Here is a 23840-nt window from a genome sequence, read left to right as displayed (position 1 = left end):
TTCGTGAACAAAGTTTTTTAAAAAAACGAAAAAAAAAAAAGTTTTTGCTTCCCCCCGCTTCCCCCGAATGGTTACTTCCCTCTTGATCCTACCACTATATATATATATATATATATATATATATATATATATATATATATATATATATATATATATATATATATATAGTATTGCCACAAATGCTCACAAATCGTCTTAAAATAGTTATATACTAGCCTTTAAGAGCCCGTGCGTTGCACGGAGGGCCCTATAAAGACTAAGTATAAGATTGGTATTAACAGAATAAGTAGTAACTATATATATATGTATGACCGTACCACTATTTTATGCAACATTTTGATCATTAACTGGAGATAAATACCCATACCTGATGCAAATATGAAATCATGTCGGGTTAGTTGGGCCTTGGGGGTGGCTGGGCACCACCCAGTCCCCCTCTAGCCCCGCTACTGAAGATCAGAGAGATGAACGTTTTCCCCTTCCATTAGCATTTGAACAAACAAATGTATTCTATAAGTATTTCTATGAACTTGCAATAAATGGTAACAATTTATGCATACACAATGATTTAATGATTTAAGTAAAAAGTTTGTAAAGGATATGCCCGTGACAACACATGTTTGTTAAATGATATAACCTTTTAGTATAATGACTTAGATGTACGACATAAAATATAAAGTTATAATACGTACTGAATTCTGTTTTGCTAAATCATATTTGTTTTTCTTTGTAATTTTTTTTTTTTAACGGCGATTTTTTAGCATCAGTAGATCATTTCTTTCAACGACCCTCATCATTTGCACGTAACACACACGTTCGGGCGGAAACCCGAACCCGATCGACGGTACCCGGGAACACATCCATTCGGGCAGTGGTTCCGGGTAGGGGTCCGTGAACGAATCCGGTAAAACCTCCCTATAGGGTCAATATATTTTTCTTTGTAATTGGACATTCTACAACTTCAATATTCTTGAAACAATTTTTAGAGCATTCACATTGTACCAATCACATAAAATCACTATCATACATCAAGAAGAAATTCTAATAAACACGATTATGAGCATAAACAACAATGATAGTCAAAATGGTTAAGATTAACCTTTATACGAAAAAATAGCCTGAAATAGCATTATAAATGTAGTACATATCTATGTTAAGTATAGAAAATAAGACATTATTAGTCACAAGTTATAAGATTAATTATTTGCATCAGTTTGTCACAACATCTCTAAGACTCTAAGATGCCAAAGTTTTTTTTTTTTTTTTTTTTTTATTTTTTTATTTTTTTTTTTTTTGTTCGAAAAGCAAGAATGTTGACTTCAAGGGCAAGTTGCCAAAAGTGTATTTTGAATGCACAATGTTGATTCAAAAAAGTTAACTCAGAATTAATATCATATTTGGCTAGATGATTATTTGTATAAAGTTTAAAACTTTGGACAACAATATTGGTCAACAAAACCGATACAAAAGAATTACCCAAATTAACATGTTACCCAACATGCCTAACCAAAGGTTTGTACCGATAACATATTAAAATGTTGGAAAAAAAAGTACGTCTAAATCCCTCGGCATTATCTTCCACCTCATAAGCAAAAAAATGAGTTTACACAAAACTTTTTCTGCAACAATATCTTCCACCTCGGCATTATCTGCAACACTAAATTTTTGTTTACATCGGCATTAAGCCCACCAATTGACACCATCTCACCATAGTCTGCAAAGGCAATGAGTACAGATTCCTTCAACACGATCATCACATACTTACAATCAAAAAAAAATATTGTTGTGAACTATATGTATATGTTACAAATGTGTATACATAATTGTTAAATTGTCATCAGAGCCTCCAAAGGTAATTAACTTAGTATGTGCATCCTAAAATCCTAAAAAGACTATAAATTGATAGTACTAAAAAGAAAAAGAAAGAGGTTAATTACGCTAATACGCTATCTAAAATTGTAGGTAACAAAAGCTCATGATCCTATAGAAGTGAGTAGGATATTTACGATGGGCCTTCCATTTACAAACTACTCACTACAATAACCAATTAATATGCATTGCAAGTATAATCACTATGTACGATGAAAGTGATGCATTGCAATTAAAAACTAAGCTATGAAGGTAGAAAAATCTAAAAAATCGTTCAATGACAGTGATTTAATGCGTATGCATAATCAGTATAATGTAACAGTATAGTTGAGAAGGTTGTAAATAATGATTATACAATACATTAACAACAAAGAGGCATAAGACTGGTAAGTTGCATAAAACTTCCAAAGGTTTTTAACTTTTAACTAATCACATAGATGAATAACCATGACTCTACATGCAATTCAAATACATATTTTAATGAAAACTCTTTACTTGAAACTTATCCAATGATTAAATTGATTAGTGCAACTTGAAGAATGTATCAAATTTCTCCAAAACGTAGACCTAATTTAACTATACCCTTTAGTGTGCACTTAATAAATGTTTCTATAGTCAAAAACATATAATTCAATTAGGAAACATAAACATGGTATGAACGAATATACCTGTATCTTATGGCCTTGCAAACAACACTTCACCATGAGCATAATAGTGGTTGTTTTGTTTCCTATATGGTACTTGCATTCATGATAAATGGTATCTGAAATCCATAAAGAGATCTAAAGAAACTCTCTTTAGGTAAATGATAAATAGCATCACACTGGTTATAATAAATGGAAAGACGGTATTTTATATAACAATCAACGTTCATTGAAAATTCAATGAAGCTAAACACGAATCGTCCCGTTTAGGTCCAATCCCATTTAGGTTCGACCCAAACCCGACCCGCCCCATATTGACTACCAGGAATATGTAGGATGACAAATAATAATACTTAAAACAGACATCCTCTCATAACATATACAATCAGACCTTCTTGAATTGATTTTATTAAGCGAAGTATATCTTTCGCTTATGGTCTAAAGCAAAGCGATAATAGATAGATCTTATGTCCTCATAAAATATACATCAGTTATGCGTATTACGTCTTTCCAAAGTGATAGATCTTATGTCCTCATACTAACTCACATCTACAAGTTATTATCTGAGTTACCCAAAACAAAACTGGTTAGTGGGTAATAACTCGTGTGATGTCAAACAATCACAAATTCTAGACACCACATCCCAAGTCTAATTTAAGTAAAATCATAATTGCAATATAAGAAAAGGAAGACGGTTTTGTACACCTATGGCTTGACAGTAGCTCAGATTCAGCGTCAAGACTGTTAGCAACATAGAACAACAAACAGTCCGAAATATTTCCCATACTTTCCTGCAGATAAAGACATATGTTGTAAGGTAACTGTATATTGTGTAATACTCCATACAAAGGATATGATAAACAGCTATGGTAATTGAATTACAACAATACACTCTCTTCAAGAATATATAGCTGAGTGAGTTCCATCTCCAGTTTCCTGAGAGACCCGGGTGAAAATAAATTATCGTTCTTGAATGAACCTGCAGGGTAATATATCTCAGAGACTACCATAATACCATGAAAATATCCACAGTCACCTCCATGGGTACAACAACCTTTCATGAAGGGTGATATCTCAGGGGCCAAGGTTTTCGCCCCGTTCATTGGATATTCGAGCAGCAACGAATATGGCAGATATACAGCGGGGTTGAGTGCATATAATATTGTAGTCTAAACCACGTAAGGGTGATATTTCCTCCTCTAAGATAATTGAGGAAGCCGTGTCGTTTTGACACACCCTGTTTCCCCAGAAACCACTACTACCTATATATTGTCAATGCAAATGCAAGGTTTTTAGTTGAGCAAAAAGAAGAAAAATTATTTATTACTTAATAGCGGAAGTGAAAAAAGTTGATTAGAACCAGATTTGCAGCAACAGATTTTAAAAACTCAGACTGCAAAAAAAAGTTAGATCAGATTCAAGCAAAAAAAAAAAAGAAAAAAGATTAATCATTATTCACGATCTAAAGATTTCAATAACAAATTCAAGAAATTTATAACTTATACCTTATATAATCAAAAACCTTATGGCAGACTAAAATTTATAACCTTATTCACGATATAAATTCACGCCATATCTCACGACAATGCAAACTAAACAGACTACAATTAAAAAAAAATTAATCAAAACATCTAAATGGCAGAAATACCTTGTATACCGATGTCGATTTATAGCCAACAATTGATAATCAAACCCGTATTGAAGAATATTGATAACCGATGAAATCAATTAAACATACACAAATGACTATCTGACTCGATTAATTCACAAAGGATGCTGATCGTAACATTCACAGATGAAATTTGAAACCCTCGATTGATTGACCATGACTTCATCTCCCCATCTAAGATTATCGATCTCTATCTGATTTTGTGAACCCTAGTTTTAATTGGGGAGGTTAATGACGAATTGATAATATGCATAATTTATACCACCAGAAGGGAATAGTGTGGCGATTTAATCTGTTATAGGGGCGTAAAATATTTCGGCGATCGGAGGCAACAATCGGCGATTCAAAAGGTTGTCTAGCGAAAGAGAGGATTGAAGAAACCAAAAGATTGATCGGTTTTACAGTTTTTATTGAAATTGACCAATAATGAATCGACAGATGGCGTGATTTCAGGCTTTGCTGACGTCGTTAAGTGACATGTGGCAACATAGAATGGGCTAAGGTTGCTGATGTTGACACGTGGCACTAAGCCACATGCTTTATAAGATGTGGCGATTTAATCTGTTATAGGGGCGTAAAATATTTCGGCGATCGGAGGCAACAATCGGCGATTCAAAAGGTTGTCTAGCGAAAGAGAGGATTGAAGAAACCAAAAGATTGATCGGTTTTACAGTTTTTATTGAAATTGACCAATAATGAATCGACAGATGGCGTGATTTCAGGCTTTGCTGACATAGACAGAACAAACCAATCGTTAAGTGACATGTGGCAACATAGAATGGGCTAAGGTTGCTGATGTTGACACGTGGCACTAAGCCACATGCTTTATAAGATGTAAAGATAAAGAAAGAAAAGAAAGAAAGAAGATAGGTACATAATTTTTATTGTATGATGGGATGAGCTTCAACATTGAACTAATAATAACCCCAAAGGGGTGGTTGAGTGGTTGAGTGAGTGGGGATCTTCAAAGGGGACTCAGGTTCAATCCTCACCAACTTCACTTTGAGGTCTTGCCTTTCAAAAAAAAAAAAAAAACATTGAACTAATAATGATTTACCACGGAAACATTACATACATATCATCAACTTCGCCTCAAACGTTTGAAATACATATTTGACCATTTACCCATTTTAGATAAACCATACGTGAATTAACTCATATGTATATGTATATTTTTAGATATTGAGTGTCTCACCTTCACATGAAAATAATATTCCTTTTTAAATAATAGAGGTTTAGATTAGAATTTAACAGGTTTAACATTTTACAACTGAAAGTGAAATTGGTTGTTATATAAGCAAAAACAAACTGTTAATGCTTACATATATTTTCACCATCTGCCACAACAATAGTGAAATACGATGGTAATATAAGATAAGATGATTAATCTTTTAGATCATAAAGGTACATAACACCAAATTCTTAACTTATTTTAAATTTAATATATTTAATTACTTGCAATTTTAAAGTAATGCATACTTTAATACCAATTAACTAATTTTAATACGGAGTAGTATTTTGTTATTTATAAAATCATAAATTGTGTGCATGTGACATGTGTAAATTCCACATGGCCTAATTTTCTATAAATATGGTTCTAATGACAAATATGCTAATTAACTCTCTCTTTTATATAAGTATATAGATATAGATAGATTGCCAAAAAAACTAAAAACAAATTAAAATGTTTAAGCAAATTAAAAAAAAGTTCACGTATCATCAAGTAATTGAAGATCACATCGACATCCGCAAAATTATGAGTTTTGCTTCAAGGCCCTTCATATAGTAACCTTATTTTACAGCGTTGATGTGACCGACTCGTCAATGGAAGGCACGAGACGAAGCGGACTAGAGGGCTGTATTAGGCTTTTCACTTTTGGCACCAAATAAATTAATATTTGGGTCAAGGTTGCAAAAGACGTGAGACGGGGTCGAGACGGTCGGGTCCTAAAAAGGTCGAGACGTTCGAGACGGGGTCGAGACGGACGTTGACCAAAGTTGACTTTTAAATATATAAGTATAAAAATGTATATATGTATACATATTTTAAAGCTAAAAACATAAATTAATTAATTTGTACCCATAATTGCTATCATCGTTAATTTAATACAAAAAATTCAAACTAAAATACGATATATATTACCGATTTTACCGATTTTCTTGCTTTTCTGAATTTTGACCGACTTTGACCCCATTTTTTTCAACTTTGACCCGCATTTTGACCGTTTAATGTCATATTAGACGGTTTGCTTCGAGACGGGACGTGCTAGTCTCCAAACCGTCGAGACGGGCGTCGAGACGGCTCGAGACGGGGTGTTTTGCAACAGAGATTTGGGTATTTGTCTGATTGTTCGTTCAGTACTTCGTTCAAATCCAAGTTGTTTAAAAGTTCATTGTTTCACAATAATATCGAGATTTTACTATTTTAATTGGTACTTCAGAAAGTTTGTGTCTAAATATCAAGGTTTTTCGACTTCCAAGTCATACTCGGCCTTAACCCACAACCAAAAATCATCGAAATTTCCTCACTTCACCGCATTGTTTGAATCAATTTAAAAACGACTCCTATTTTTGGCGGACATTATTAAGTTATGCCCATTATGTGATTTGTTAGACATCACTAGTTACCTACCCGCAAGAACATACGTGTAATTCTACATTCGCATTCACCAAAACTTAGTAAGATTTATAGTCAGTGTTCAGAAGTCAAAACTGATAAGATACGAGTATCAAACCCTTGTTATTTGATTATATTCATTTTGGTATTCACATTTTAACTTTGTTAAATATAATAAAAGTTGGAATTTAATTGAAAAAACACCAACACATTCATGTTAATGAACCGATTATCTTTTTACAAATTTACAGACTTCTGATAGCGAAAGAAATAAAGATAACCACACCAGCATAAGTGCATTTTACCTTCAAGCATACATGTAGTTAAAAAGGAAGCTCAACATGACATTTCAAGATTGATATATAGATGGTCAAAAAGCACCGAAAAAAGCAGCCTTGTAATCAACTACATGATACTCCGATAGTATAATCTAAGAAGAAAAATGGCCGTGTAAATCTACAAAAGACGGCGTGCACTGATACTTGTTGAAGGTGCAGGATAGAAGAGCTATAACATCGACAATCAATTAACGTGGGCCACGGCGGAAGCCGACTTTTTTCCGGTTTTGATCAAGGGAATTGCAGAAAGATGAAAACGACTCCTTGAGTTCATTAGAAAGAGGAAGGCTTAACGGAGGAAGTATCCCGTATTCTTGTTGATGTTTGCTGAAGCGAGAGGATATTGAATGGGCCATTGCTGGCTGCTGCTTGTTAAGCCCTTCGATGATAAATGAAAACGCGCCAAATGTGACGCAGCTCTGCAAAAGAGCTTGGGGTGCACCTAGGGGGGAAAAGTAAAAGAAACTAGTAAAGCAGGCTGTATCTTTAATTCAGCTAGCATTTCTATTAATTTTCAATAAGAAATATTAATGAGGTCCTGTTTGAAGGATAGAATTACCTGGAAAACTCAAAGCAAGACCGGTACAACACCCCGCTACACCTGCATTGATGACTACATAAAAAAGAGGTGAATTAGATAGTGTTTGATATTTTTATGATTAAATTCTGCAGCAAAAATGAAAAAAAAAATGGTGTACCATCATCTTTCCCTCGAATCCTTTTTAAGAAACATACAACTAGACTGTGCACGCCAGAGAGAACTGCAAACGTCTGGTAGATATATAAAAAAATAAAATCAAATGAGTAGGAAAATACTTCCATAGAAAATTTTAGAAATGATGTTTTATAAATATTTAAAATTCAATGTCTAGTTTCAAGCACATTATTATTCATAATACCTTAGCAGATGATACTGCCTCTCCCAATGATCCCTTAAATCCTTGCTTCTTAATCAATCCAGCTCCTAAAATACACAATATAAAGACAAGGTTAGGACACTAATTCAGGCACATAAATGCAAGTTAGTACGAAAAAGAAGACTTACTGTCACTGTTTTGCTTTTAGCCATATACCAATTACTAACAAGAGTAAGCTCTTCGATTACAACAGAAAATAACAAATGTAATTATGTCTATTTCTCTAATATTTTAAAAGCTAACAGATGTAGTTAATAACCTTGGCCTATAAATATATAATCTAAACACCAAAGGTGGTTAACATTGATGTAGGTGAGCTTACTGACCATTCACACAGCATAACAGTCATTAGACCAAGATGTGATTGGCTAATTAGTCACCAAAATTATACTAGTAAACACTGCCACATCTAACTTTAATATTAAAATATCTACTATATTGTAAGTTCATTACTAACTTAAACAAAAGGTAAACATGTAGTTAATAGCCTTGGCATAACAAGATAACACTTGAACACCATAGGCCTTTAACACATTAATCTAGGTGAGCTTACTGACCATTCACACAACATACCGGTGGTTAAACCAAGATGTGATTGGCTAATTAGTCACCAAAAAATTGTTCTAGATACTCTAAAACCCAAAAACTTGCAATCAAAACATATGAAGCCCGTAGCTATTTTTATTAAGATACGTGTAGTTAATAGCCTTGGCATAACAAGATAAAGCTTGAACACATAAGGCATTTATAACATTTATCTAGGTGAGCTTACTGACCAGGCTCACAACATAATGGCCGACAAACCAAGATGAGATTGGCTAATTAGTCACCAAATACTTATGCTTGATACTTCTACAATACATTACAAGTAATTTTAATCAAATAAATTAAGTAAGTAAATAGCCACCTTACATCAAACACATGTATAGTTAACAGCCTTGGCATAACAACATAAAATTTGAACACCATTGGCTTTTAACACATCGGTATAAGTGAGCTTACTGACCATTCACACAACAAAATAGCTTTTCAGCTAAGGTGTAACTGGCTAATTAGCCACCAAATTAACAGCCACAAAGCTTAGAACATTACGAATTAACTATTAAAGTCAGCAAATCTACACCTTAATATCACCATTTCACAATTGGAGTGCTTAAACATACTTTAAAACATTTAAGTTAACAAATTTATCTAGGTGCAGCTTAAGTTAAAGCGAGAGACTACCATAACCGAAGACTGAACCCATGAATGCGCCGGCAGCTGAGTCACCGGCAAACCGGAAAAGACAAACTAACGGCGGACTTGCCTGACTAGAAATAGTTAAGGCATCAGAAGTCATCGTAGGTTCAGAATTAGGGTTTGTAATCGTAACATTAGTACGGACGATTACTTTATCGGAATCGGAAGCCGATGGATCGGCGGCCGGTGTTGTTGATGACATCTTTATAAAAGAATGGCTTATCCAGAGTAAACCCTAGAAAAGGTTTTTGGGTATTTGTAGACATTAAGCACTACTAATCAGGTTAGTTTGAAGATGCTATCGCAAAACGGATGCTATCGCAAAACGGTGCCGTATACCGACTTTTTTTGAATAAACATGTTGAGATAAAACCTAGGAGTAGAAACTACAATTATTTTGATGGGTTCGAAAAGGAATGGTTGTAAACAGCCATGTAATAATTTTGCTAATTTTGCTAAGCTTTAGGATATGTTTGGCAAAATAAGTTGGTAGCTAAAGCTGTTAGCTGAAAGCTAGTAGTTTGTAGCTGTTAGCTGAAAGTTGGTAGCTGATAGCTGAAGTTTTTTAGTTATATTTAAGTATTCGGCAAAGTAGTTGAACCTGTTAGAAAAATGATAAAATGACAAAAATGAACACGAGCTAAATAAAATAAGATAAGATGTAGTCAATATTGAATAAATAATGTTATTTACATTTTTATGCTAAATAAGATGTCTTCATGATGAAAATAACTACAATACTTTACTCTTTAATAATAACTAGTTGTTTAACTCTCGCTTCGCGCTGGGGATTCGATTTTCAATGTATTTAATTGCGTTTGATTTATAAAATTATTTCGTGGCTAAAGAATGATGTCGTTGAAGCGCAACTCGAGTCGAACTAAAAGGTATAACCCGTGAGAGATTTAAATGTTATTTTAAATTAACAATATATGTCCATCTCCGCATTTAGCTATATAATTACCGACTTTTAAAAATTTAACTCAAAATCAACGTGTATGAAAAGTACCCCAAATATTTAGCGTTTTTTGAAAAGCGTCTGTTTTGCGTATAGTTAGTGACATTATGTTCCTAAAATTATTTCGAGTTTAACGATGGTGTCGGAAAAATTTAACTCGTTGCGAGCGGGAAGATATGACCCGTTGAATATTTGGGTGGAGTTTATTTAAGATTTTTTATGAAAATGATTATTTGACACTTTACCCTCCTGTTTGGGAGGTCGATTTAAATATTTGAAAAAGTGTGGGGGTCTGTGTTGGTGAAGTAAAATATAATTGGAATTAAAAAAAAGGTGAACTGATGAAAATGCCCCTAGTTACTATTCACTATTTTTGTGTATTAGATAATATAGTAATTATTATTTATATTTATTACTTATTTGTTAGTTAATGGCAATTCTTTTTTGTAGTAGTTTGTGTAACTTGTTAAAATAATTTAATACTAGCTCAACCAAAACAATTAGTATGAAGTACAAGCCACCTAATATAATTCACGCTTCCCAAAAATTAAAGGTACTACATATGTGAGACCTTCATCTCCCATCTTCATTAGAGCAGTAGGAGTGGTGACTGAGGTTAGTTGACATGTCAGACGTAACTTGCAGAGTAAAAAAAGTGAAAAATGGTGACCTATGTCACTGAGCCATGTCAGTTTTTATTTTTATTATCATTTTAATGATTTTAAATATAACATAAATTAATAAAATTATAAAAATTAGCATAAACGGAAATAACTTTCATCAAAAATAAAAAAAAATACATTTCTTAAGAAAATAAAAAAAAAACATACGATTCCTAAAAATTAAAAAAAAAAAAACATTACGATTCCTAAAAAAAGAAAAACATTGCCAACCTAAAATTAAAAATAAAAACATTACAAGTCCTAAAAATAAAAAAACAAACCGGAATTTCCTAAAAATTAACTCGTCCGATCGAGCCTTTCACGGGGTTTTAGGACTATTGTATCCCTCATCACTCTCGTTGTGCGGGAAGTGAGGATGTGGGCGGCGGATGAATTTTCGGGACCATATGTGGATACAATACAAGTCGATAGGCTCGTCGTTGAGTTTTGCTTTCCCGAAAAGTTCTTTCCATTCTTGTTCAGTCGTGAGAAACTCAAAGGTTTGAGTTTCTGGAACGATGTACATAAAATCCGAGGCCTCGAAGTCGACATGCTCTCGTATGTAGTCGAACAAACGCCCTGTGTCCCACCCATTAACGTCGAGGGACTTGAACGAAGTACATTGCGAGTTGGAATACGATTTTCAATCCTCGATGAGCTCTCCACCGTGGTAAACATTTAATGAAACAATGGAAGAATTCATATTTTTTGTAAGTAAAAATCTGTGTTTAAATTGAGAAAGGAGAAGAATGTGTGTGTTTTTATATTGAGAAAGGGTTGTATATATATAGATAAAAGTGGGGATAAAAAAAACATTTGGAGTCGTTGATTCCCGTCTCCCATGCGACTGACCTACATGCGACGAGTAACGGTGACGAGGTGGGGGAGTAGGCCGACTAGCGACGACCAGCCCGATGAGGTAAGTGACCTCGCCCACTCCTGGTGCTCTTATCTGTCTCTTATCTTTTCAGATTCCCTTTTACTTTCTTTTCTTCAATTTCTTCTCGAACCAACAATGGAATTAAAATATAATCTTCAGTCTTTTTTTCTAATCAAAAGTGAAGAACACTTCAATCAAAGTTAACCTAATCAAAGTTAACCTAGTGAATTCAATCAAAGTCGGTGATCCCGAAAAATAAGTATAGAATTAGCAACAGGTAATTTGAGAGAAGCAATTTGATTAAAAGATGAATGAGGTCAGCGATAGTCTCAGCTGGGTTTACAGGGGTGGTTGCTGGGTGATACAAGAAGTCTGGAAGGGTATAATTAAATACAAAAAGCTCTTTAAAATTATGAAACGCTAGTAGGAATAGCGTTTGAAAATAGGAGTTTTTTCTAACTTCAAAAAGCTTTAAGCTCTTTTACCAAACGAAGCTAATTGTTAGATAAGAGTTTTTTTTTATAAAAGTTAAAAGCTAAAAGCTCTAAAAAGCTTCGTGTCAAAAATAGCCTTAGAGTATGAAGTCGGATTATTCGCTTTTTCGAATAGCAACCTTCTACACCTTTTAAGAAACTTTAAAAAAACAAATACAAACAAGCATACAATATTAAAACGGCAAACCAAACAAAACACAGAAACAACTAAACAACAAACAAACCGAATCAAAAAGACAACAAAACACGACCAAGACACAAAATAAACACACCAACTACAAACCAAACCGAAACAGGAAACAAAGTGGACATAATCAATCACCTAAGACCCGAGTGATCACCTCCTTTGAACCGACTATTCATACTCTTGCATGACATTGAACGATTGTTAGAAATTTATATTCTTTCTTATGGTAATATTCTTAGTTTTTTCGGTGTCACACCCCCAAATTAGGGCCTAGGGTATTTGTGACTAATTATATCAAATCACAGTTGTATAAACGAGAACGACTCTATATGAGACGTTTTGAATAAAACATTTATTAATAAAATAGCGGAAGCATTAAAAGTTTTACATCAAATTTAAACTGAAATAATAATAATAGTCTTAATGCAAAGTAAATGTAATGAAATGAAGACTCCATGTAGCAGCATTCAATTCATCAGGTAGCAATCATGGCAATCATCTTATTCGTCACCTGAGACAAAACATGCTTAAAGTGTCAACCAAAAAGGTTGGTGAGTTCATTAGTTTATCAAAATCAATCATTTCCGTTATAATAATAGGCCACAAGATTTCAGTTTCATAAATATCCGTACACTAGCAAGTGTATAAAAGCATTCTATAAGTTGTAGGCACCCGGTAACAAGCCTTAACGTTCATATTTTACCCTCTGAAGTACACCAGATCAGGTGTGTTTAAAATAACCTCGAAGTACTAAAGCATCCCATAGTTAGGATGGGGTTTGTCAGGCCCAATAGATCTATCTTTAGGATTCGCGCCTACCGTACATAGACAAGTAGTTTAATGTTACCAAGCTAAGGGTATATTTCTGGTTTAAACCCACATAGAATTAGTTTTAGTACTTGTGCCTATTTCGTAAAACATTTATAAAACAGCGCATGTATTCTCAGCCCAAAAATATATATAAAAAGGGAGTAATGAAACTCACCTTAAATAGCAGTTGAAGTATTCCACGCAAGAAAGGAAAGTAAAGCAAGTAAGTGACCGAGATATCAACTAGAAGTAGTTCTTTAAGAGAGAAATGAGAGATTAAGGTGTAAGTTTGAAATGAGAAATGTATGTGGTATTTATAGTTGAAAATGTTAGGTAAAAAAAATTAAAATAAAATAAGTAAATCTTAAAAGTTAAAATAAGAAAAATTATTTTGTATTTTTATTAAAAGTAAATCTTAAAAGTTAAAATAAGAAAAAGTAGTTTGTATTTTTATTAAAAGTAAAATCTTAAAAGTTAAAATAAGAAAAAGTATTTTTATTAAAAGTAAATCTTAAAAGTTAAAATAAGAAAAAGTAGTTTGTATTTTTATTAAAAGTAAAATCTTAAAAGTTAAAATAAGAAAAAGTATTTTGTATTTTTATTAAAAGTAAATTTTAAAAGTTAAAATAAGAAAAAGTAGTTTGTATTTTTATTAAAAGTAAAATCTTAAAAGTTAAAATAAGAAAAAGTAGTTTGTATTTTTATTAAAAGTAAAATCTTAAAAGTTAAAATAAGAAAAAGTATTTTGTATTTTTATTAAAAGTAAATCTTAAAAGTTAAAATAAGAAAAATTAGTTTGTATTTTTATTAAAAGTAAAATCATAAAAGTTAAAATAAGAAAAAGTAGTTTGTATTTTTATTAAAAGTAAAATCTTAAAAGTTAAAATAAGAAAAAGTATTTTGTATTTTTATTAAAAGTAAATCTTAAAAGTTAAAATAAGAAAAAGTAGTTTGTATTTTTATTAAAAGTAAAATCTTAAAAGTTAAAATAAGAAAAAGTATTTTGTATTTTTATTAAAAGTAAATCTTAAAATAAAAGTAGTTTGTATTTTTGTATTTATTTATTAAAAGTAGATATAGTTTTGATTTTTTTTTGTATAAAATTCTAAAAAAAAATTTTGTTTAATATATTTCTAAGAACATTTAACATTTTATTTCTATATTTGTTTAATTATTAAATACGAATTTTATATAAAAATTATTATTATATTTAGTTTTTATAAAAATTAAAATTTATGATTATTAATTTATAGTTTTTATTAGTTTTATAAATGTTATAATATTATGTATTATTTAGTTAATTATATATTCTATTAACTAAATAACAAAAGTAATATAAATATTATATATATATTCATTGATGTAATTATGTTATATTATATATCATAATCTTATTTATAATATTTATAATTATATTATTTATTTTAAGCGTACGTTTATTCGGTCAACGTTAAATTTATTCGTATATAACAACTCTAGGTATTTTAGTAAAATCGGAAGTCGAAAAGTGAGGGTTGTTATAGTACCTACCCGTTAAAAGAAATTTCGTCCCGAAATTTAGTTTTTGCAATCAATCAGCGTTGTTCGTACCTAAACGAGGATATTTACGTTTTATCTGGTCTTCACGTTCCCAGGTAGGTTCGGGGCCTTTCGTGAATTCCAACGGATAGAATATTGTTCTGTTTCATGCATTTAAATAATACGAACCCTAATTTCTTACAGGTTCTTCTATAAAGTGTATTTTATCATTAATGCGGAGGTTATCTAAAGGATTAATAAGAGTGTCATTTGACTAGGTTATCCTCAAAAGGGATGATGGTGTTATACGAGCATTTTAGTAAACTGAACACATGAAATGTGTTATGAATAGTATTGAGCTTATTTAGAACTTTGAGTGTTTATGTCACAATATTAGGGTAGACAAAACAGAGAGTAGTTCATGAAAATTATAGTCATGAAGTTTGATAGAGATCATCATTGTTTACAACAAGAATATTGCAATGATGAATATAAGTTGAAAAAATAAAGTTTTATCACTACTGAATAATATGGATAAAACGATTTGATTATAGGAAGTGTATAAACGAAGCTATTGTAAAAGAGTGAATGAGTAATTAAATGTTCGCCTTAACTTTTGACGTAGTCACGATTGATTTTTGGAATTCAAGGGATTAAAGGAAATCTTCGTAATCCATAAGATTTGATTCTCCGGTAATTAAGGAATTTGAAATTTTCTTTGATTAAATGAGGTGAATTGCTTCAATTGCTGTGTTTGGAATTTTGCTATAAATTAGCTTCTTCCGTTTCATTATCTTCACCACTTCTATACTTTCTTCCTCAATTCATACTTCCAAAGATTGTGAGAATGCTCCATCCAGTTCTTATCCTGGATATTTTTCTGACTATCATTTCAGTCATTCTTCTTTTTCATTTACCACTAGAGGAATTTGTTTTCTTCTACTATTACCTTGGGGTTATAGTGTTTTTAATTCTCCCATGTCTTTACGTTGCAATACGTATTGATATACACGGTTTGTAATTTCGGTATCGTTATCGGGCTACATATTTTCCCTTATATGTCGGAGCTCTTTGCCTTTTTATTCTCCTCTCGACTCTAAGTAAAGCGAGTAATGGTCCAGAATTTGTAGGTATGAAGTTTCGAATGGACCTACTGTTCTAAGCGTAATATCACGATTTGATTTGGTAAATTACCAGAATTACTGAGGATAGAACTATCAAGAATATATTTGTAATGACCCAGAATTTTCCGACCAAATTATACTTATGAGATTAATATTTACATAAATTAAACCATACCAACATGGTAAACAATCCAAATTGTTGAGACTTGTGTTTTTGAAAAGAGTTTTACACAACGTTTGACCGTCCAATATGACCGATGATATCACGAACTATATAACATACGATAATTATATGTTTGTGTATATATATGTATTTATATATATTTAACATGATCTAAGGATGGTTTAACATCTCATTGTGTACTAATGACAATGAGTTATAAGTATATTTTGAAATTACTAAATTAAGTTTTCAAAACGATAACTATACGTAACATTCTTTGATATATATACTTATAATCTATAATGCTTATACATGTATCATATATATAATGTATTTAATCACTTTTTAAGGACTTAAATACATAAAACAATATAAGTATATTCACAAAAGATAGCTATATTTGAATTCTCGTTCAGTTTCCTCAAGATTTCTATACGTATATCTAGGGTATATGTACCCGTATCATACCCAGCTTCTATACGTATTTACTATTGGTATATACACATCAAATCAACATCCTAATCAATATTATTACTACCCTAGATATGAGGTAACTATAATTTGTCAATTAGTATGAATTATTAGTAAGAAAACAAAATTAGGAATCCTTTTCTTTCTTTATAAACTAAAAACGTTTTTATAAATGAACACCATTTCTTCACTCCATTTTCTCATACCTACACCCTCATTTCTCTCTCAAAATACTCCTAACTTCATACTTGATCATCTCCAAGTATTTTCCCCATCATTTAGCTTCAATTACAAGCCTTAAACACCATAAGAAAACTCTTTCAAGAACATATCAAAATAACCACCCATTTGAAGAAGTTTACTTCCAACCTTTTGATCTAACTCCACCACTCTTTTATTCCAAGATTATTTCTTATCTTTTGCAGTAACTTTGTCCAAGTAACTTGAGGTAGTAACCTTGTTCATAATCTTATTCAATTCATATTCATATAGCTATCTTATTTTGTGGTATAAAATTTTAACAACAAGAACATAGTTTGAATGATTTCAAACTTGTTCGCAAACTAAATAGATCCTTCTAACTTGACTTTTAAAACACTTCAAGACCTTTAATATATCATAATGATATGCTAACCTAACAAGATATAACTTGGTTTTACAAAGAACATCTTAAAAACTGAATCTACGTCGTCGGAGTGCAACCGGGGGCTGTTTTGGGTTGGATAATTAAAAACCATTTTGAACTTTGAATTAGAAGTTCATTTTCTGGAAAAATGATATTTCTTATGAATATGTTAACACATAAAAATTTCATGGTTTAACTCAAAGTGTAAGTATTTTTAGAAAAATGATCATTAAATGTTGTTTTTATGATGGAAAATGATCACTTTCATAAGTTTCACCAAAGTTTGATCTATAACCTAAGATTTCGAATACAAACTAAGATATTTTCACTTCATATTCTTAAAATTTGACTCGATCCAAGGAAGTGGCAAGTTGAACCAACAAAAACGGAGTTGTAATGAAGAAACTACGACTAAAACAAGATTGGGTATCCGAAGCTAGTTTAGCTACGAAAATATTTGGAGAAAAAAATAAATTAATCATATCTTTTCTAATTAATATGATATTTTATATATAATTACTTATGATTTGATTTTATATATTTCAGGACCACCCGTAAACAACACGAGAAGATTAATCATAAGACCTCATGATTGTACGCAACACGTCATTTGACAACACGGTACTTTATGTACGCAACACGTCATTTGACAACATGGCACCATAGGTCGAGATTAATTCTGATCAATACGAATATGATGGGGTCTTTATTTATTTTATTTAAGCAACTAATTGTGGACCACTAACATCGGACTGCTAACTACGGACTAAGAAAATATTAAAAGTATATATATATGTAACGATTACTTAAAAGGAAAATATGTTGATATATTATAAATGGTTAGGTTCGTGAAATGTATCAGAGACCAAGTCAAATTAAATACCTTCACGGCAAAAGTGAGTTTCATTTGCTCCCTTTTTAATTGCTTTTGCAATATATATTTTTGGGCTGAGAATACATGCGCTGCTTTTATAAATGTTTACAAAATAGACACAAGTACTTAAAAATATATTCTACGTTGAGTTGTACCACTGGCATATTTCCCTGTAGCTTGGTAACTACTATTTACATGAGTATTGTAAACGCGAATCCTGTTGATAGATCTATCGGGCCTGACAACCCCAACCGGACTGGACGACCAGTATTCAACGGTTGCACAGTACTTCGTTTTGGTGACTACACTTGGTACGGTGTAGTGAGATTTCATAATAAAGGGAATATGCGACGTTGATTAAATGTTAAGTATGGTTACCAAGTGCTCAACCACTTAGAATGCTTTACATACACTTGCGAGTGTATTATGCTTATGATTATGAAATCTTGTGGTCTATTAACATATTGAAATGATTATTATGATAAACCTATGAACTCACCAACCTTTTGGTTGACACTTTGAAAGCATGTTTATTCTCAGGTACGAATTAAGTCTTCCGCTGTGCATTTGCTCAATATAAGGACATTACTTGGAGCCGATCATCGCAATGGGACCAAATGTTGATGACTTTGTCCAGGTGGATTAGGACGGGTCCTTTCAGTTGGTATCAGAGCGGTGGTCGTAGCGAACCAGGTCTTGCATTAGTGTGTCTAACTAGTAGTTGTTAGGATGCATTAATGAGTCTGGACTTCGACCGTGTCTACATGTCAAAAGTTTTGCTTATCATTTCTAGTCGGAAATCATCTACTTATCATCCTTAGGAAATTACCTGCTTATCATTCATAAGTCTAGACACGTTTTACTGCATTTACTGCATTGATAGTGTATAGACAAATTCTTATCTTAGCATATCTGTTATTGCGAACTTTGACTGATATCTTTTCAAAGATTCTTCGTAATTTACAGGATTTTGGTATTATATATACATATGTAAATTATGTATTGAAGAGTACCAAATCTAACTCCTATAATCTATTCCATAACAAAAATTCATTTTCCCCATTATACAAGATGGATTCCGCATGTAGTTCGAATTCTTCAGATTCCGACAGTTATGCCGATATGGATTTTCATTCGGGCTCCGAAAGCAGCGTCACTGGAATGGATCAACCAATTTCCCATCATCTATTCTGGATGAATTGGGGATGGGTTCGTAATATACTAAATCACTGGAGACAAGAAGAAGGTGATCCATTCCATCCACCAAATTGCCCTCTTGGCGATGAACCTGAAGCACTTACAGGCGAATCTATTCGAAACACCATTTTCTCTCTCATTTCTAGAGTATCTCGTCACGATTATATACTATCCCATATTACAAATCTTGTTCATTCGCTCGCTCCAACTGCCAATCATCCCGGTGTACTAGCAGAAGTTAACGAACTTCGCGCTCGTGTGACGGCTTTGGAGAACATGGTGCGAAGGTTGCAAACACCAGCAGCAGCACCAGCAGCATAATCAACACCACCATCAATAACATCAACAATACCATCATCACCACTAACAAACAACATCCGCATCACACGTCTCGACATCATAATCTGTCCCACAAACATCAACATCATACGCACCATAGATACCAAGGAGTACCAACAATAATGAACGATGAAGTATTGATCCATAACTTCATTGATATTCTGCGAAGAATATGTGGTTTCAAAAAGTTTTAGAGATTTCTTATTCTAGCTCAAACCGAAAAGCAAATGAGATTAATATCATATTAACTCATTAAATTCATGATTTCATCTGAAGAAAATATATATGTATATATGTTTTCATAAAGATTGTAATTAAAAGTTCTTTTGTACAAAATATTAATGGTGAAATTTTTTTTTAACGGGTAGGTAATACCCGAGGAATAATTAGATTTCATCTTAATAAGTTACATTGTACATTCGTCGAAGCTGATTCAACAGTCATTTACTATCCTACTTACAACCACCGATATACGTATCCGTTCACCGCAGAATAACCATTTTCATTCAATTTCATATTTGGATTTTGACTTTCCAGAATCCAACAAGTGGCATATGAAGAAAACATATGACAAAATAAAATCTGTTAGAAACAAACAAATTAACTATGAAAAATTTTGTTACGAATCCACGCTAACTGTTCCAGCTAATTGTTCCTAGCTAACTGATTACATTTTATTTATCGCAGTTTATTTATCGCAATTTAATTATCGCACTTTTATTTATCGTCATTTAATTTCTGTAATTATTTTACGCACTTTAAATATCGGGACACGTATACAATGTTTTGACATATCATATCGACGCATCTATATATATTATTTGGAATCACCATAGACACTCTATATGCAGTAATGATCGAGTTCTCTATACAGGGTTGAGGTTGATTCTACAATAATATATATAGTTTGAGTTGTGATCGAGTCTGAGACGTATACGGGTCACGACACGTATTAATTAATTCGTATATTATATATTAAACTATATATGAATTATTGGACTGTTACTGTGGACTATCGACTGTGGACTAATGACATTGGACAATTAAAATGAATTAAAATATTGATTATAACATATGAAACTAAACATTTCTTCAAGATTGCCACTTGATTTCATCTTAAACCTCATTGTATCTCGACGATTACAATCAGCGTTCAAACCTATCATGATTCTTAAAAACACCTCAATCGAGAGGATAAACCAACCGCACTTCATCTACGGAAGAAAAGATTGATGCATATAGTTATGCACCTGAAAAACCCTCGAAAAGTGAGTAAACGTTTGACACGTATCTGTTCTAGTTCCTTTGACATTGTTATTACCGAAGATCGTTTTGCAATCCCTTTCCAAAGTAGCTAATTTTGTCACAGCTCCAGCAAGTTAACTCCGACTTTTGATCCGAAACAACTTTATTATAACCACGATATATATGCGTACTCTTTATTGTTACTAGAGAACCTTTTATATTCCACAATATTACCATCAGCGATTAATCATTCTAAAAACACAATTTTCCTGAAACTACCTCGGTTTGATAACCGATGACCCAGATCAGTTAACTTTGAAAATGCTGACGAAGCAGCATGTTGTAGATGATCTTAATGGCCAAAAGTTTGATGATAAAGAAAGGAGTGTTAGGAACGCTCGATAGAAAATTTAGTACCGAAAAGCGGATTATGCGAAACTATGAAGAAAGCTGTGGACAAATCACAAAGAATAAGTTTGCCTTCAAAGAATCCAAATGATTCTGTGCCTGCTGAAATCGTTAGCAAACATCTTATTTCTCATTCTAAACCTTCACAGACAAATCTGCTTCATCATCCATTGATATTAGAAATTCTAAGATATCCTCGTATGTTCTATTATAAATATCCTCCATATTTCTGGCGATATTTTCACAACTATTCTTATCTGAGATCATTTATCTCTCCGTAATATCTGCAACATAAAAGAAACTGTGTTAGTTTCTAAATTCTGAAACCTTCAAGTTTTAAATATGAATGTTTTGAAGTAGTGTTGGGAACTGAAGCATGGATTAGTATAATATAATGACACTTGATCAACGTCATTATATTACAGTAAGTCATGCTGAGTTTCTAATGAAGCATGATGATTCACAGTACTGTCATCATGTGCCATTTACACGACTCTTACATTCTATCTAATCTCTAAACATATCAAGAGAATATTTTTCTGGATGACTCGGTCTTCTCCAGGGTATTCTGGTAATTTAACAAATCAAAATTGTTCTATTACCATTTTCTTCTTAGAGCATTAGCTATGTTCATTCTGAATTTCATATCTACGACTTCCGGACCATTACTCGCTTGACTCGAAGTCGGGAAGAGAAAACGAAAGCATGAAGCTCCGAAAAATAATGAAGTATATAAACTTCGATAATAACCCCGAAATTACAAACCGTGTATATCGATGCAGATAGCAATATAGAGACACGGGAGAATTAGAAACACTATAAACACAAGAGTATAGTAGAAGTAAATAGATTCTTCTGGTGGTAGATGAAAAAGAAGAATGACAGATATAAAAGTTAGGAGTATATCAAGAATCAGGACTGAATGGAGCATATTGATGAATGCTTTAAAGTAAGAATCAAGGGAGAAAGAATAGAAGGTGTGAGTCGTGGAAAACAAGGAAACGAAGGGGTGAATTTATAGTGAAATCTCGGACAGAGCAATCGAAACAGATTATTGCATATAATCAAAGAAGATCCTGATTTCCTTAATCACCAAAGAACCAAATCTTATTATGTAAGATTCTCTTTAAATCCCTTAAATCCCGGAAATCAACCATAACTACGTCATCGGTTAAGACGAATATACTTTACTCATCTCACTCTTTTACGATAGTCTCATTTATATTCTTCGCATAATCGAATCGTTTTATCTACATTACTCAATGACGATAAAACTCCATTATCACCTTATATTTGTCATAAAAACCTTCTTATTGTTATCCATAACAACCTCTATCAAATTTCGGGGACGAAATTTCTTTAACGGGTAGGTACTGTAATGACCCAGAATTTTCCGACCAAATTATACTTATGAGATTAATATTTACATAAATTAAACCATACCAACATGGTAAGCAATCCAAATTGTTGAGACTTGTGTTTTTGAAAAGAGTTTTACACAACGTTTGACCGTCCAATATGACCGATGATATCACGAACTATATAACATACGATAATTATATGTTTGTGTATATATATGTATTTATATATATTTAACATGATCTAAGGATGGTTTAACATCTCATTGTGTACTAATGACAATGAGTTATAAGTATATTTTGAAATTACTAAATTAAGTTTTCAAAACGATAACTATACGTAACATTCTTTGATATATATACTTATAATCTATAATGCTTATACATGTATCATATATATAATGTATTTAATCACTTTTTAAGGACTTAAATACATAAAACAATATAAGTATATTCACAAAAGATAGCTATATTTGAATTCTCGTTCAGTTTCCTCAAGATTTCTATACGTATATCTAGGGTATATGTACCCGTATCATACCCAGCTTCTATACGTATTTACTATTGGTATATACACATCAAATCAACATCCTAATCAATATTATTACTACCCTAGATATGAGGTAACTATAATTTGTCAATTAGTATGAATTATTAGTAAGAAAACAAAATTAGGAATCCTTTTCTTTCTTTATAAACTAAAAACGTTTTTATAAATGAACACCATTTCTTCACTCCATTTTCTCATACCTACACCCTCATTTCTCTCTCAAAATACTCCTAACTTCATACTTGATCATCTCCAAGTATTTTCCCCATCATTTAGCTTCAATTACAAGCCTTAAACACCATAAGAAAACTCTTTCAAGAACATATCAAAATAACCACCCATTTGAAGAAGTTTACTTCCAACCTTTTGATCTAACTCCACCACTCTTTTATTCCAAGATTATTTCTTATCTTTTGCAGTAACTTTGTCCAAGTAACTTGAGGTAGTAACCTTGTTCATAATCTTATTCAATTCATATTCATATAGCTATCTTATTTTGTGGTATAAAATTTTAACAACAAGAACATAGTTTGAATGATTTCAAACTTGTTCGCAAACTAAATAGATCCTTCTAACTTGACTTTTAAAACACTTCAAGACCTTTAATATATCATAATGATATGCTAACCTAACAAGATATAACTTGGTTTTACAAAGAACATCTTAAAAACTGAATCTACGTCG

At 32.1% G+C, this 23840-nt stretch overlaps 1 protein-coding gene across 1 annotated transcript; it reads right to left on the bottom strand.

Moving 5' to 3' along the window:
* Positions 1 to 3712: 3712 nt before the first annotated feature.
* On the bottom strand, positions 3713 to 9550 carry LOC139858907 (mitochondrial import inner membrane translocase subunit TIM22-3-like). The gene is given in 8 exon segments (XM_071847744.1): positions 3713 to 3775; positions 3874 to 3906; positions 7282 to 7368; positions 7371 to 7579; positions 7697 to 7750; positions 7836 to 7908; positions 8037 to 8101; positions 9279 to 9550. Coding segments are annotated over 8 exon segments (801 nt in total). The 5' UTR covers positions 9496 to 9550.
* Between the last annotated feature and the right edge of the window lie 14290 nt (positions 9551 to 23840).

Source organism: Rutidosis leptorrhynchoides, chromosome 7 (genome assembly GCF_046630445.1).
Source record: "Rutidosis leptorrhynchoides isolate AG116_Rl617_1_P2 chromosome 7, CSIRO_AGI_Rlap_v1, whole genome shotgun sequence".
NCBI classification, from domain to species: domain Eukaryota; kingdom Viridiplantae; phylum Streptophyta; class Magnoliopsida; order Asterales; family Asteraceae; genus Rutidosis; species Rutidosis leptorrhynchoides.
The sequence above is the reverse complement of the archived record's forward strand: the minus strand, read 5'-3'. Positions and strand labels throughout refer to the sequence as shown.